At 36.3% G+C, this 14,682-nt stretch overlaps 1 protein-coding gene across 1 annotated transcript in view; it reads left to right on the top strand.

Annotated features, from left to right (window-relative positions):
- Positions 1–14,553, top strand: part of WDR3 (WD repeat domain 3) — a 33,599-nt gene extending 19,046 nt beyond the window's left edge. The window contains exons 12-26 of the mRNA XM_007948573.2: positions 2,272–2,373; positions 3,756–3,841; positions 4,994–5,129; positions 5,837–5,893; positions 6,913–7,013; positions 7,220–7,331; positions 7,474–7,608; positions 7,886–7,936; positions 8,679–8,744; positions 9,249–9,341; positions 9,843–9,890; positions 10,552–10,595; positions 12,414–12,542; positions 14,024–14,117; positions 14,398–14,553. Of these exons, the coding sequence (XP_007946764.1) occupies positions 2,272–2,373; positions 3,756–3,841; positions 4,994–5,129; positions 5,837–5,893; positions 6,913–7,013; positions 7,220–7,331; positions 7,474–7,608; positions 7,886–7,936; positions 8,679–8,744; positions 9,249–9,341; positions 9,843–9,890; positions 10,552–10,595; positions 12,414–12,542; positions 14,024–14,117; positions 14,398–14,553 (1,410 nt within the window). The remainder of the gene's footprint in view (positions 1–2,271; positions 2,374–3,755; positions 3,842–4,993; positions 5,130–5,836; positions 5,894–6,912; positions 7,014–7,219; positions 7,332–7,473; positions 7,609–7,885; positions 7,937–8,678; positions 8,745–9,248; positions 9,342–9,842; positions 9,891–10,551; positions 10,596–12,413; positions 12,543–14,023; positions 14,118–14,397) is intronic.
- Positions 14,554–14,682: the final 129 nt, after the last annotated feature.

Raw genomic sequence — 14,682 nt, 5'->3', positions numbered from 1 at the left:
AGGCATTTGACCGCCAGCCCTTTTCAAACCCATCAGCCACTTCTTGGAAGGAAGACTGGGCAATCTACTTCCGTAGTGATACTACCTCAGAAACCCAAGGAGGGGTTGCTGTGAGTCAGATCTGACTTGACGGCAGTGAGTTTGGTTTGTTTTTTTTTGTAGCAAGTCACAAATTTCTCTTTGTGTGTTTTCTCTTCTTTATAATGGGATAATGATGCTTCCTTTCTGACAGTGGCTTTGGCACCAGACTGTCCTAGTTTTGGATCCCAGCTCTGCCACTTACTTTCTGTGTGACCTTTGGGCAAATTACTTAACCCTTTTAGTCTTGTTTCCCATGTAAAATGATGTTAATAACTTAATAAAGGGATAAAATATGTAAAGTACTTAGCTAAAGACTGGCCCTCAGCACATACCCAGCAAATACTAGCTGGTAGAAGATGTAGGAGTACCTGGGTGACGCATATAGTTAAGCACTTGACTACTAAGAGAAAGCTGGTGGGTTGAATGCACCTGGAGACATCTCAGAAGACAGACCTGACAACCTGCTTTTGAAAGGTCACAGGATTGAAATCCCTATGCAGCAGTCTCCTTGCACATAGGAGGTTGCCATGAATTGGAATTGACTTAGTGGAACTAAGAACAAAAGCAGAAGTAGTAGTAGTAGTGAAAATAAAATGAACTATTGATCTATAGAATGTTTTGGAAAGTGCTTTGCAAGTATTTGTCATCATTAGCCCCATAAACCAATGGCAAATGTCAGTGGTTTTATGAAAAAACCTGTTGCTCATAATGAGTATTTCCTACCCAGTAAAAAGTGTGAAATAGGCTAGAGAGATTTTAGGGTCATTGTTGGGGTAATTATTAACATAATAATAATATTTATAGTTAATTAAACAGTGACTTTGTTTTTCATTTGTTCTTTCAACAAAGGTACATCAGATATTTGCTGTTGGGAAAGCATTTTGTTAATTGCTTCAGAGACTATATAACTAAAACACAGTCCCTAGTTTAGTTCCTGTACTAGGCAGTTAATGTACATTATCTCAGCCAGAATGCTCCTTAGAAATGAAAGTGGTGAATTTTTATCAGAGACTAACCCCTTGAGAAGAACATCATGCTTGGTAATGTAGAGGGTTGGCGAAAAAGGAGGACCTAATGAGTTGGATTGACACGATGGCTACAACAGTGAGCTCAATCATAGCAATAATTGTAAGGATGACACAGGACCGAGCAGTGTTGAGACACTGCTGTACGTAGGGTCACTGTATGCGCAGGCTCTGACTCAACAGCACTTGATGTAACAACATAATACCTCAGTTAATTCCCATAACAGCTTAGAGAGGTTGGTTTGTGGAGATAAATTCACCAGTACTCATAAGGTTAGAATGAGGCAGACCTGGGATTCAAGTCTTCGAGTTTGTACTCTTCCTACCATGTCGTGCAAAAGCTCATCATTGATCAGGCTTTGCCTCTGTCTGTGTGTTTCATGCTGACACAGTAACCATGGCATCTACAAAGCTCTAAATGGGAACTGTGTAACCATTGTTTTCTAAGCTACTGTGGTTATTATTATTTTAGTTTACTATTCTCCCTAGCATTTTAGATTGATCTCTATTTATCTGTCATTGCCAGTGTATCATAGAGGAGGCAGCCAAAATTTTAAAAGGAGAAGAATTGGTTATGCCAGTAACTAGAGGATAGCCCACTTAAAATCAAATAAGGCCGTTGCTGTGGGGTTGATTCCAACTCATGGTGACCCCGTGCTATCAGAGTGGAACTGTACTCCACACAGTTTTTGTTGGCTTATTTTCCAGAAGTAGATTGCCAGGACTTCCTTCCCAGCCGCCTCTCTGGGTAGACTCAAACCACCAATGTTTCATTTAGAAGCTAAGCTTCTAAGCACTTGAATAATGTAGGGACTCCTAGCCCACTTAAAAGAATTGATTAAATTTTAAAATTTTTTATGTTTGTCATTTACTGTTAGGTATATCCTTATTTGCCTGTGGCCATGATATTTCCCTTTCAGAGTTTCCCTTCCAGAGTCCATTACCCCAGCATTATACATAGTTGTGATACCATTGTCACACTTAACACAATATGTCATACAGAACACAGAACTTAGTATCTATTTCCTAGGCAACTGACCACATTTTTGCTGTTTGGTTATGCAAACTTTTCTAAGTTGTGTAGGCATGAATCAATGAAGACTATATGACTATAAGAATCATGAGATGTACTCATTAAAGGTGTGGTCATTTTGTCATTTGTTAGACAGGGAAGCTGCAGCTTTATGACTTGGCCTCCGGAAATCTGCTGGAGACGATAGATGCACATGATGGAGCTTTGTGGTCCATGTCTGTCTCCCCAGATCAGGTAACCAACTACATGTTAAAAATTGGGACTTTAGCACTCTGGCTACATTTCCCAATTCTTACATCAAGGTTCTACTGTTGCTTAAGAAAAAATTCTCTCAGGGTTTCTTTTTAACAATAAAATTTAAAAAAAGCTTGCTTTTTTGTAATCTTTAGACATCAGATGTGATGCCATCTCATATACTTGATAACAGTCATTATGAAATGAATTCTTGCTTAACTGCTCTTGATCATCAGCTTCATGACATCAGATTGTTTACCCTTAGGATTTTTTTTCTGGTGGTTTGGGATACTTCTTTAGAAGTATTCTCTTGGGCAACAGGAAATAGAGAGTGGAACAGACTTAATAGAATAAGTTAAGTCTAAACATCTAAGACTATATAGAACTGGAATTTTTAGCAAATATGCCAGCCCTTACAAATCAATAAAAGTGTGTTCTGCTTCTGAGGAATCAGCGTGAGATGGACCTGTTCTAGTGATGTTGCTCAGAACATTGTGTTATTATTATTATTATTATTATTTAAAGAGATTGTGGCTCATTTGTTTGAATATTCTCACTGGTGCCAAACCATTGGTGGCCATATTCATTGAGAAATAGATACTATTTTTTTAAAAAATATATATATATCTAGAATTTAGAGTGGGTAGTAAATGCCATTTAGAATTCAAAACAACTGTGAATTTAAAATAGTTATTATGTCTTGCATTTATATTGTTTTGACTTTCCCAAAGTATTTTCACATCCATGTCATTTATGATTTTTCATAGTGGTTTTATAAACTAGGCTATTTTCCTATATTTGTTTCCTGTATATATATCTATTATGATGTAACCTAGTGGATATCTGAAGTCCAGTTAACTGACTTCATGTTTTATTTACTTTGCACTAATGCTGCAGTGTACAGAGGATAATATTCTTATAGTTTCAAACTTCTTTTATGTAGGAACAACATTGTAGGGATAAATTTATACTCTTTGAGATGAATACTTTGAACAAATTTATTAAAGTATCTGTTTTATGTATACTTGTTAAACTAGTTTTACTATTTTATAGTAAACACTTCTGATGGTTGCCTTCTTAGGTGGAGCAAAAATCCGCAGTGTTCATGACGTATGTTTCTTCCTGGTGCTGAACAAAGTGTAACTAGGACTTTTCACTAATTACCATCGATCTACAATAGTCTATGCAGAGAACTCTCACATAAGGTCTAGAATAATAGCTCCAAATATCAGTGAAGGGGGTTTAGGGAGAAGCCACGATTTCAATTCTTATGCAATGCCATTAAAGTTAAATTTTCTAAAAGAATATTTTGTTAGGTCTTTTTATCAGAGTTTATCTGCTACCTAAAATAATTTTTAATTAAAATGTCGTTTGATTTCTAGCGTGGCTTTGTGACAGGTAGTGCAGATAAATCTGTCAAGTTCTGGGATTTTGAATTGGTGAAAGATGAAAATAGTACCCAAAAGAGGTAAGTGGACATCTTTCATTTGTGTCTATTTTTTGGAGCAAAAATGGGAAGGCTTTTTTGTTTTTTAATTTTTATTGTGATTTGGGTGAAAGTTTATAGAGCAAATTCACCTTCTATGTAGCAGCTTACATATACTTTGTCTCATGACATTGACTGCAATTTCCCACAGTTCAATAGCTGCCCTCCCACTTCCTCCCGATAGTTACCTCTTCCCTGTGTCCATCCCTCCATGCACTCCTGCCCCTTTAGCTGTCTCCCTGTGAATACATGCCTTCTATTCTCCCATGATTGATCTCTCCAAGGAGTGCATCTACCTAATGTAAATATTCAGCTCCTGTCTTTTGTTTTGCTGGAAGCCATGGGAGTAGGTTCAGTTCCAGACCTGAAGGGCAGCTAGGGGCCATAATCTCAGGGGTCCATCAGGCTCTATCAGACCAGCAAACCTGGTCCCTCTTTTTTTTTAACTTTTTATTGTGATTTGGGTGAAATTTTACAAAACAGATTCATTTTCCATTCAACAGCCCATGCACATTTTGTTGTGTGATATTGTTTATGTTGAATGGCTTTTTAACATGTGTATCTTTTGTAATAAGTTTAATTCAGAAGTTCTTTTTAATTTGGTGTGTGTGTGTGTATGTGTGTGAAAATAAACATACCAATTCAATTTCTACATCTACGATTCAGTTGCACTGATTATGTTTTTCAAGTTGTATAACCATTCTCATTCTCACTGTCCTTTTCTAAATTCTACCATCATTAACAAACTCACTGACCTCTAACCTTCTCATCTAATTTTTCTGATTGCTGTTGTCAGTTTGATCCCCTATAGATAATTCTTTGAAAGAGCATAATGCTTAAGTCAGACATTCTTCACTAATTAAGCTAAGCTTTTGTTTTGTTTAAAGATGCCTTCAGGAGATAGTTTTGGTTTAATATTTAGAAATTATCTTAGGGCAGTAGTTCTGAGGGGTCATTCAGCCTCAGTGGCTCTAGAAAGCTTGGATTCTATGAGAATTTGTAGTTCTCTTCTGCAATTTCCCCCCTTTGATCAGGATTCTTTAAAGAATCTTTGATGAAAACTGAACTCAGCAGAGTTTTTAGAATTGTTTATGGTGTTCTCATTCATTTTCTTGATGCTTTCTGTCATTCTAGACTTTCTGTGAAGCATACCCGAACCTTGCAACTAGATGAGGATGTCCTGTGTGTCAGTTACTCTCCCAATCAAAAGCTGTTGGCTGTGTCTTTGCTGGACTGTACTGTGAAAATTTTCTACATTGATACTCTGAAGGTATAGTGGTTACACCTGAGAGTATTTTCTTTCTTTCTGACTGACCTTAGGAATTTGGGTTAATACTATAAAGAAATGCCCTTGACTATGCCCAGCAACTGTGTTTCTAAAAATTAGCATGTGAATCAAACCATTTTATATGCATCAGGGAAGTTTGAATTTTTAAAGAATCCTATGGGTCATAAATTTTGTTTAAAGCAAGTTGTATTTCATATGTTCAGAATCTTAGGTAGATCCTATAGTAGCCACTGGCTTTTAAGAGCACTGATAGGTGTTCTGGCAGTGATTGCACACCTCAAGATTTGCTTTTACAAATCTAGATTACTGGGTGCTATGGCCAAGGAGTCTGTACTGGGAGAGGACTGGGTTGGCCCCAGTCAAACAAGTATCCCAGAGTCTTTTTAGCTAAGAGATCCAGAGAACATCTCTCTGCCATAATCTAAGGCTGTAGACTTCCATGAGCATCCTTAGCTCCACTATATTATAATACTCTTAAGTCCATACAGGATCTGTGTAGTGAACAGAAGTACTCTTAATAAGTAGCCTTCATTGGTTCTGTCTTAGAAAATATCACATAAAGCAATCCAGAATAATGTTTAAACTGTTAAACTTATATTTTAGACCCACAAGTTATCAATTATGCCTGTGTCTTACAAACAAATGTGAATTATTTATATTCTTTTTTGTTTGTTTTTTTAAATGCTCAGTTTTTTCTCTCATTGTATGGACACAAACTGCCTGTTCTATGCTTGGACATCTCTCATGTAAGTATAGATAGTAACTCAGTAACAGTGAGTCTATTAAAGCAGACACTGTCTTACTTCCTGGCTTGATATTCTTTTTTAGAGTATTTCATCATTTTCTTGTATATCATCAGACTTTCTCCAAAAATAATATATATTATAATCGTACCTTAAATACATATATTACGCTAGTGTTTTCAGAAAACTCTTACAAAAACCTCAATTAAATCTCATAACTAACTCCCTTTTGTGTCTTTTACAAACAGTACTTTGTTCTCAAAAATACTGTAATGAGAGAGCACCTTGGAATACTAAAAGAGATTAAAAAATGGATCTCCATTTGTTTTGAAGGATAATATTGTTGAGAAGGATGTTTATGATATTTTACACTGTATGCCCTTTGTCTTTTTACCAAATCACATTGTTGGAAGATGTCTAGTTGTGATTAGAAGTGACAATGTGTATTTTTAAAAAAATTTGTATCCTTTGTGAAAGTAATTGCACTCATAGTCTAGCTGTCTGTGATCAGTGACACTGACAAAGTAAATTACAGAATAAAAATGTTTTCAATTTTCCCATCAAGATGACAACTATTTGAACTAGTAATGGAACAGGAAAGATAAGAGAAATAGCGATAGAAGCCTAGGATAGGTCATAAATCCTTGTAGATTCTGCTCCAGTCTCATTTTCCTCTCTTTCCCTTCTCTTTTCCCCTCCCTGCAAATCCCAGAGGTTCCACAGATTGTTTTTCCTATCTAACAAAGTAATTAGATAACCTACATCAAGGCGTAATCACTGTCCTCTGGCAATACAAAAATATTTAAGCCACAGAGTTCTTGCTTTTACTTAGCAAGCTTTTTAAGTAGCTCTGTAGAAAAAGCAAATAATGGGTGCTCTTCATAGAGAGATGGAATTACTTTATTTAGCATTGATTTAAATGTTTTTGGATAAATAGGTTAAATGTTCTGGTTAGCTTTTTTTTTTAATCTAATTAACAGTGTTCAGATAATCAAGTAACGTTTTACTCCTAATTGTTACAGGATGGGGCACTAATAGCAACTGGCTCTGCTGATAGGAATGTGAAAATCTGGGGCTTGGATTTTGGGGACTGCCACAAGTCTCTCTTTGCACATGATGACAGGTAGGTGTAGTCTTTTCAAAGATCTCCCTGTGACTCACTGTAAGTATCATTTCCCTTTGGTGTTTGTGTTTATGATTTAGTGTTCTAGTGATAAATTGAAAGTTCTGCAATATGAGTAGACTGATGCTCTAGAACTAGCTATTTAAATATACCTGGGAAACTTTTGTGTCTATAAAGCTCTCTAAATGTGGACTTTCACTTTTCAGTGTGATGTACCTAAAGTTTGTACCCAAGTCTCATCTCTTCTTCACTGCTGGGAAAGACCGTAAGATTAAGCAGTGGGATGCAGACAAATTTGAACACATACAAACTCTGGAGGTAAACTCTTACCTGGTTTGCTTGGTCAGTACTTTCAAAATACCTTTAAGATTGAGTGTTTATCTCCCACTAATGTAAGCAAACAGTGGTCTGTGAAGTATTCGTACTCAAAGTTTTTTATTTTATTTTTTTCTTTTTCTAGGGGCATCACCAGGAAATATGGTGCTTGGCTGTAAGCCCCAGTGGAGACTATGTTGTGTCATCGTCCCATGACAAATCTCTGAGACTTTGGGAGAGAACAAGAGAGCCACTTATTTTGGAGGAAGAAAGGGAGATGGTAAGAATTTAGGCCTAGGTATGAATAAGCTAGGAGGGTATGAGGCAGTCTGTCCCAGCTGAAGTTTTCTGCCTACTGCAATCACACCTTATTCATTACAAGTTCAAGAATCTCTAAGAGAGGTGCCTCCAAGACCAGTGTCTCCCATTTCAGAAGCTAGACAGAGACAAAGAGGCCATTAGTGAATTTATTGTGGAAGAAGCAGCTTCTCGCTGCCTCGTTTTCACAGAGTAACCAAGTTTTTCTCTTAGAATAACTTACATCTGTCTCTTGACAGCAAAGGGAAGCAGAATATGAAGAGAATGTGGCCAAAGAAGACCAACCAGCAGTAAGTAAATGTTCTGGGGCCTGAGATTTTGCCTTGTTAATTATCTTACTGAAATTTAGTATACTTTCAAGAATTTCTGATGGAATTAGAATTGAGGCTTTATGCCCAAGCCATGATAAGCTGATATGGGAAAGAATCTGTGTAGTGCTTTTTATTTAAAACCATGTATCCTGATTATGGGGAGCTCTGGTAGCATAGTGGCTAAGACACTTGCCTGCTAACCAGACGGCTGGCGGTTCAAACCCACCAGCCACTCCTCGGAAGGAAGGTTGGGCAATCCTACTTCCGTAGTGATACTGCCTCGGAAACCCAAGGAGGGGTCGCTATGAGGCGGGTTTGACTCGACGGCACATAACAACAACAACAACAACATCCTTATTATGTGGGACAAGTGTTTTTTTTCGGAGGTGTAGGGTAATGGATAATTGTCATTCTGGCTTTTTTTTCTGAAGGCTTGGGCATTAGGGAGTTAAATTAAGTCACCGTAAAACAAAAGAAGAAAGAAATTTGAGGAATTTGGCATTCTCTTTAAACATTTGTGGAAGCAGGATATGCTTATGATAACGCATATAATCATACAGCAGCTTATGGTAACATTCAACTAATAGTAGCCAACAAATACTGTTAACATTATCATAAAATCATAATAATACCTGTTCTATTATAGGTGTTGATGAATTAATTCATTGGGTCTTTAACTCCTGTCAACAGTATTATTCAGTGATTTCTTTGTTTCTGGCAGGTTCCAGGGGAGACTCAAGGTGACAATTACTTTACTGGGAAGAAAACTATTGAAACAATCAAAGCAGTAAGTTGATTATAGAATGTAGTATCTCGTTTTTTAATGTAATCCCAATGAGATCCCAATTTACTTTCAAAATATTACTCTTTATCAACCTAATACCCCTTTTATGCAAAAAGTTGATGAAATTGAAAGATGTAGATCATAACCTCTGTGTTCCTCCCTTGTAGCCAAGGGCAGGAATAGTCCTAAGTCTATGTGATCGATGCATGGCTTCCAGAAGGGAAAGCTGATCTCCTAGAATAGCATCTTGCACGCGTTCCTGTGAGCTGCCCTACTCGGTGTCAAGATAGTGTCACCTCAGTCCATCATACTTAGTATCATCCCTGTAAATTAAAAAGGAAAAACCAAAGACTCATTTAAATGCTGTTTGGTGCTCTTGACACATCTTTATTAAACTGAATTAAGCTCTTCCTTCTGGTAAGTTTCCAATCAGGTCTTCTAGTTTCAGTGTCCCAGGATGATGGAATGTGTTGTAATGATTGCTGTCCTTTGTCATCATCTGTGTAGGCTGAGAGGATCATGGAAGCTATAGAGCTATACCGAGAAGAAACTGCAAAAATGAAAGAACACGAAGCCATTTGTAAAGCTGCAGGAAAAGAGGTAAAAGAGTCCAGTTAAATTATGCTCTGAGAAGCAGTTATAAATAGAAATGATACCTGAGAAGGAAACAATCATTTCAGGATTAATTAACTTGGATCAAGAAATAGGATAAATGTAATAGAATCTCTTGTAATTCAAATACTAGAAAAAAGGGAATGAAGAATTGTAGGAAGAAGGAAGCTTGGTCTTAATGAAAAGGGAAGGCTAGGAAATTGCAGATTGAGGTGATTATTATATTGAGTAGAAAATCTTGTTGGTTTAATTGTCAGATCTGGAGGGGTAGGGTAACCATTAGTAGTGTTTAGTATTGCTCAGTGTTTCACCGAGACCCATTCATGAGCACCATAAAAATTAAAGTTCTGATAATTCTTTTATTCTCTTTTAGTCTTCAGGGTTTCTCTTTTTCTCCCAAATATAAAATACTGTTATTACCCTGCCTATAGTAAGCACTATCAAAAGTCTTGTTTTTTTCAAGTCATTTGTTTTAATAATTCTTCATAGGTACCTCGTCCCATCAACCCCATCCTGATGGCTTATGGTAATATCTCAGTGAGTATAATATCTGATGGTTTCCCCTTGGTTATTCATGGGTTATTATCAGGGACAAGAGAGGAAATGAAGTGGCATTGTGATTGGGGCAATGGATGTGCTGGGAAATACTTTGGTTTTAAAACTATCTCTTGAATGGTGGTATCTTTAGGATATTTTATATTTCAAAAGGACCACGTTCCTAACTTCCAAGTCAGCCTCTTTGGTTGTACTGTTTTGACATTCTCTGTTTTCTAGTGTTTATTTATGCTTAGTGTCCAAACCACTCTGGAGATTTTGTTCATCTAAATCATCAACATTGAAATTGAAGTCTTTGGAGCATGAGTGAAGAGAGGGAGGAAGTAATGGGAGGATGTATATAATCTAGGAGTCTCTAGTTGCTTAGTATTTGACTTGCACATCTTTCTTATGGTCATGTTAATCATGTAAAGCAATCTGACTTCATTGTATACATATAGTAACTGAACTGACTTCTGATAAGTGACAGAACTGGATTGTGAACCCAGATCTGGCTAACTCCACAGCCTAGTCTCATCTTGCCATTTTAGAACAGTTTCTCAAGTGAGAGAGAGGGGTCCCCGCTTTTTAGGAGACAGAAATTAGGGAGCTTCAGTGGAAACCAACCAAGACTATCACTAATGGTGTTATCCTTCCTTTGTAGCCTTCAGCTTATGTATTAGAGATTTTGAAAGGAATCAAGTCAAGGTGAGTCCTAGGGTACAACTAATCTGTCAGCTAAAAACATTTATCAAATACTTTTTTCAGTATATATGGAAATAATATTGAAGGGCAAAAAAGTTACTTATAATTGATTATCTTCTTTATAGGTTTAACTATGTCAAAATTTTGGTGGAAAATAACTTTATAACATTCTTTTTGAAGTGCTGGATCAAGGACATTCTAAAGTGTGAAGGAACAAGTGAGTGGTGACACTCACTCCTTCACATCATAGACAGTGACATGATTTATAATCTGATGAGAAGCTCTATCTGTTAACATTTTGTGTTGTTTCTTAGGCACATTTTCTATGTACATGCACGATTGGAATCATACTGTAGTTTTCTGTCTTCTTTTTCACATCATTTCCTGCACATTTACTCATTAAAATTCTTCAAAAACATCTTGAATTAATTCCAAATATTATACTGTATGAAAAATTACTGCTGGGTGTGTTGCATTTATCTTTTTTGATAATACGAATAATGTTTCAGTGAAAACCTTTACATGTAAGTCTTTGTGTAGTGGTCTAATAACTGATTGATGGGCATGAATTTTTAAAAAACTTTAATGCCAAATTGCTTCCCAGAGTGACGGGTACTGATTTCTACTTGTTGTTGTTGTTATGTGCCGTCGAGTCAGCCCTGACTCATAGCGACCCCTCCTTGGGTTTCCGAGGCAGTATCACTACGGAAGTAGTATTGCCCAACCTTCCTTCCCAGGAGTGGCTGGTGGGTTTGAACCACCAGCCTTCTGGTTAGCAGTCAAGTGCCTTAGCCACTATGCTACCAGAGCTCCCAATTCTACTAGGATTTTAAAAAGTCTTTGCTAGTCCGAAAAGCAAAAGGTAGTATTGTGTTATTTTCATTTCTTTTGATTATTATAGCAAAGTTAAAATTTTTGTCTTAATTGTTGACCGTTTTTATTTTTGTGATTTTTAGTTCATATCCTTTCTTTGTGCTGTTTTGTAGTTTTTAAGAATTTACTGCTTTTTAAGCATTCTTTATATGTTTTGCCATATATTTTTGGAAATAATTTTTTCTTGTTAGTGATTTACTTTTTTATTTTTATTTTGAGTTCCACCTAATGAAGGTTATTGTTATTCATAACAAATTATAGTAATTAAGTACATCCCCTGCTAAGAAATAACCAGGACCTTTGTAAGGAAAATGATGAAGCTTAACTAGAGAAATATAAAAGGAACTTTATATTAATAGAGATACAACACATTCTTAGATGGTAAGACTTCATTTATAGGTTTGTAATTCTGATGGGAATTTCAAATTAGAATTAATGAAATGATACTAGAGCTGTTCTAGAAAGTAAAGCAATCCAACCAAGGCAATCCAGAGCCAAAATAACAAGAGGGAATTACTCTCTTGTATCAAAAAGCTATAAGATCAGCAGAAATTACAATAGTGGAGGATTGGTGTCAGAATCAACAGATTATCAAAACAGACTCAGCAGCTCTCTGAGAGAGTATAATATGTGTAAAGACTCAATATATGTGGAAAGAAGTAGACAGAGACAGCATGGCAAGTTCAACAAAAGACTTTGCAGAAGTTGGTTATTTGGAGGGAAAATTCTCCCACCATGCCATGTACTAAAGTGTGTTCTAAATAGATTTAAAAATAAAGTATTAAAAAACAATGTATTATATAAATGAGTATTAAATTTATCTCTGAATGGGCCAGATCTTTTCAAGTATAAAAACAGTAGAAAGAAATAGTAAAGGGAAAGATTTAAAGGTTGACTGTTAAAAAAAAAAGGGGGGGCATTTTAATGTTTATTTTTTTCCTCCCTCAGTGAGCTGGAAGAATCCCTACTTGTGCTACCTTTCTCGTATGTCCCAGACATTCTTAAGCTCTTCAATGAGTTCATCCAGCAGGGCTCTGATGTTGAACTTCTATGTAGGTGCCTCTTCTTTCTCCTCAGGTAACATCAGTTTCCAAAGAACAACAGGTGTATTCAGCATAGCTGTCTCTGGTACTAAGTGAATTGAAATTGCTGCCAAAGCTTTGAGGTTGAGAAATCTTACAATTCATTTTCAGAGAGTGTTTCACAGAATTTCAGTGCTGCCTAACATAAGTTATTTCTTATCTTTGGGAATTGGTCTTGCCCTTGAAACAAGAATAATGACACACTTCTTTGATTAATACGAAGTAACACAGGACTGCTTAGTCATGGGCCTCAAGGTTGCAGTCTAACATTGGAGCTGGTTCTAGTCATTTTGCTGAAATCCTGTTTCTGGAATGGTCAAATTATTTAATTTGTCATTTCTTTTAAACTACTTATTTTAACTAAATGCTTTTTGTTTCATTTCCATAATAGCACTTCAAGAAATGCTAATTTATTTCTCTTAACTCTCTACATGTCTCTACTTGCAAGGCAAAAAAGTAGGGGCATAGAGAGAAGAAAATTAGGAACATAAGAGAATGTCTCATGAGTTTATATTAAGTTTGAAAGGGTCTTGTTAGTATGTAATTGAGAAGGATATATTTATAAAGACTTAAGAAGGTGTTCCTCTCATCTCCCATTCTTCTGCCCTTCTGTCTCAAGCTGTTGTAGAAAGGAATAGGAATAGGGACAAATTGAACACTCCTTAAAATGTTGTTATGAAGACAAGATAAAAACTGGTCAGTCCGTACATACTACATAGTTAAAAGAAATATGTATATTTAGTAATTTAATGTTCAATGAATTGACTAAATTGTCCTGTTGTGGTGATCTCCCAATCCTTTGTTCCTTATATTCTACCTGGATAGTAGCAAAAGAACTGTGATAGGGTTTATATGATTTTGTTGTTATATTTTGGGCAAGTTGTTAGGATATAAATTTATACTCAACATTTCTACAATTTCTTAATGGTACGGTATATCTACTGTTGACTAGGGGTCACTGACTCTAAAAGAAACACCAAGAATACTTGTAGCATATCAGAGAATTGCAGATAGGTACCACCTGACAGATATAGCAGATCACAATTGAGCGTGAATGTGGGAGATTAAAGGAGCATGGATTTGTCAGGTGCATCTAGGTCAGAGTATCACTCTCATCTTTGCTGTGGCTTCATTAGAAATATTAATGTATTTTTGTCAAGTTACCATTTCTCAGAAGGTTCATTCTCTGTCTGAGCTTTCCATAAAATAGCATTGTTAAAATCTTTGGCTGCCTGGTAGATTGCTAGGAGAAGAACTCTGCATATGAGTTGAGCATAACTCAAACTCTTTTTAAAATTGTCAGCAAATAGATTGAATAGTGGGAAAACAGACGCTGTAGCTCTTTTTTTTTTTTTGCTGGAAACATTTTTACACTCCCATTTTGTTTATTTGTTTTGATAACAGTTTTTAAGGATACACTTGTTACTTCTAGAAGAACCAGACCCTTCTTTACAACATGGCTTTATTTTCCTATAGAATTCACTTTGGGCAGATCACTAGCAACCAAATGCTTGTGCCAGTGATAGAAAAATTAAAGGAGACAACTATTTCAAAAGTCAGCCAAGTCCGGGTAAGTGTCTTTGTAGAAGTACAATAATGAGAGAAAAATATATGTGACTTAGAAGTAGCATAAAATGCTATGCCTTGTCTGTGGCAATATTGACTGGACATATAAGTGCATATGAAATGAGAATTTTGTTGGAGCTGGTAGGAATAGAAAAACCCACAAAAATATCTGGGAGAGGAAAAGTGAATAATGCTGACAGTGTCAGTTCCCCTGACTCGGGCATGCTGCTGTGTTGAACTAAGTAAGCAAAAGATCGTTTAATGTTTTTTGTATTCCTGTCCAGGATGTTATTGGTTTCAATATGGCTGGTCTTGATTATCTCAGGAGGGAATGTGAGGCAAAAAGTGAAGTTATGTTTTTTGCTGACGCCACAAGCAACTTGGAAGAAAAGAAGAGGAAGAGGAAAAAGAGGGAGAAGCTAATTTTAACACTGACCTAGAAATGAAATGTGGTGCCTTTTTCTGACTGAAAACGACTTCTAACCTGAGTAGCAGTAGAATTGACATCATAAAAATACCAGGTAAAAGAGGATCAGGATGTGATTCCCTGCTTTGCCTGAGGGAATTCC

The sequence above is a fragment of the Orycteropus afer genome, unplaced genomic scaffold, assembly GCF_000298275.1.
Source record: "Orycteropus afer afer isolate SDZICR_OR568_19922 unplaced genomic scaffold, OryAfe1.0 scaffold00010, whole genome shotgun sequence".
Taxonomy (NCBI): domain Eukaryota; kingdom Metazoa; phylum Chordata; class Mammalia; order Tubulidentata; family Orycteropodidae; genus Orycteropus; species Orycteropus afer.
This window is presented reverse-complemented; position numbering and strand designations above follow the sequence as displayed.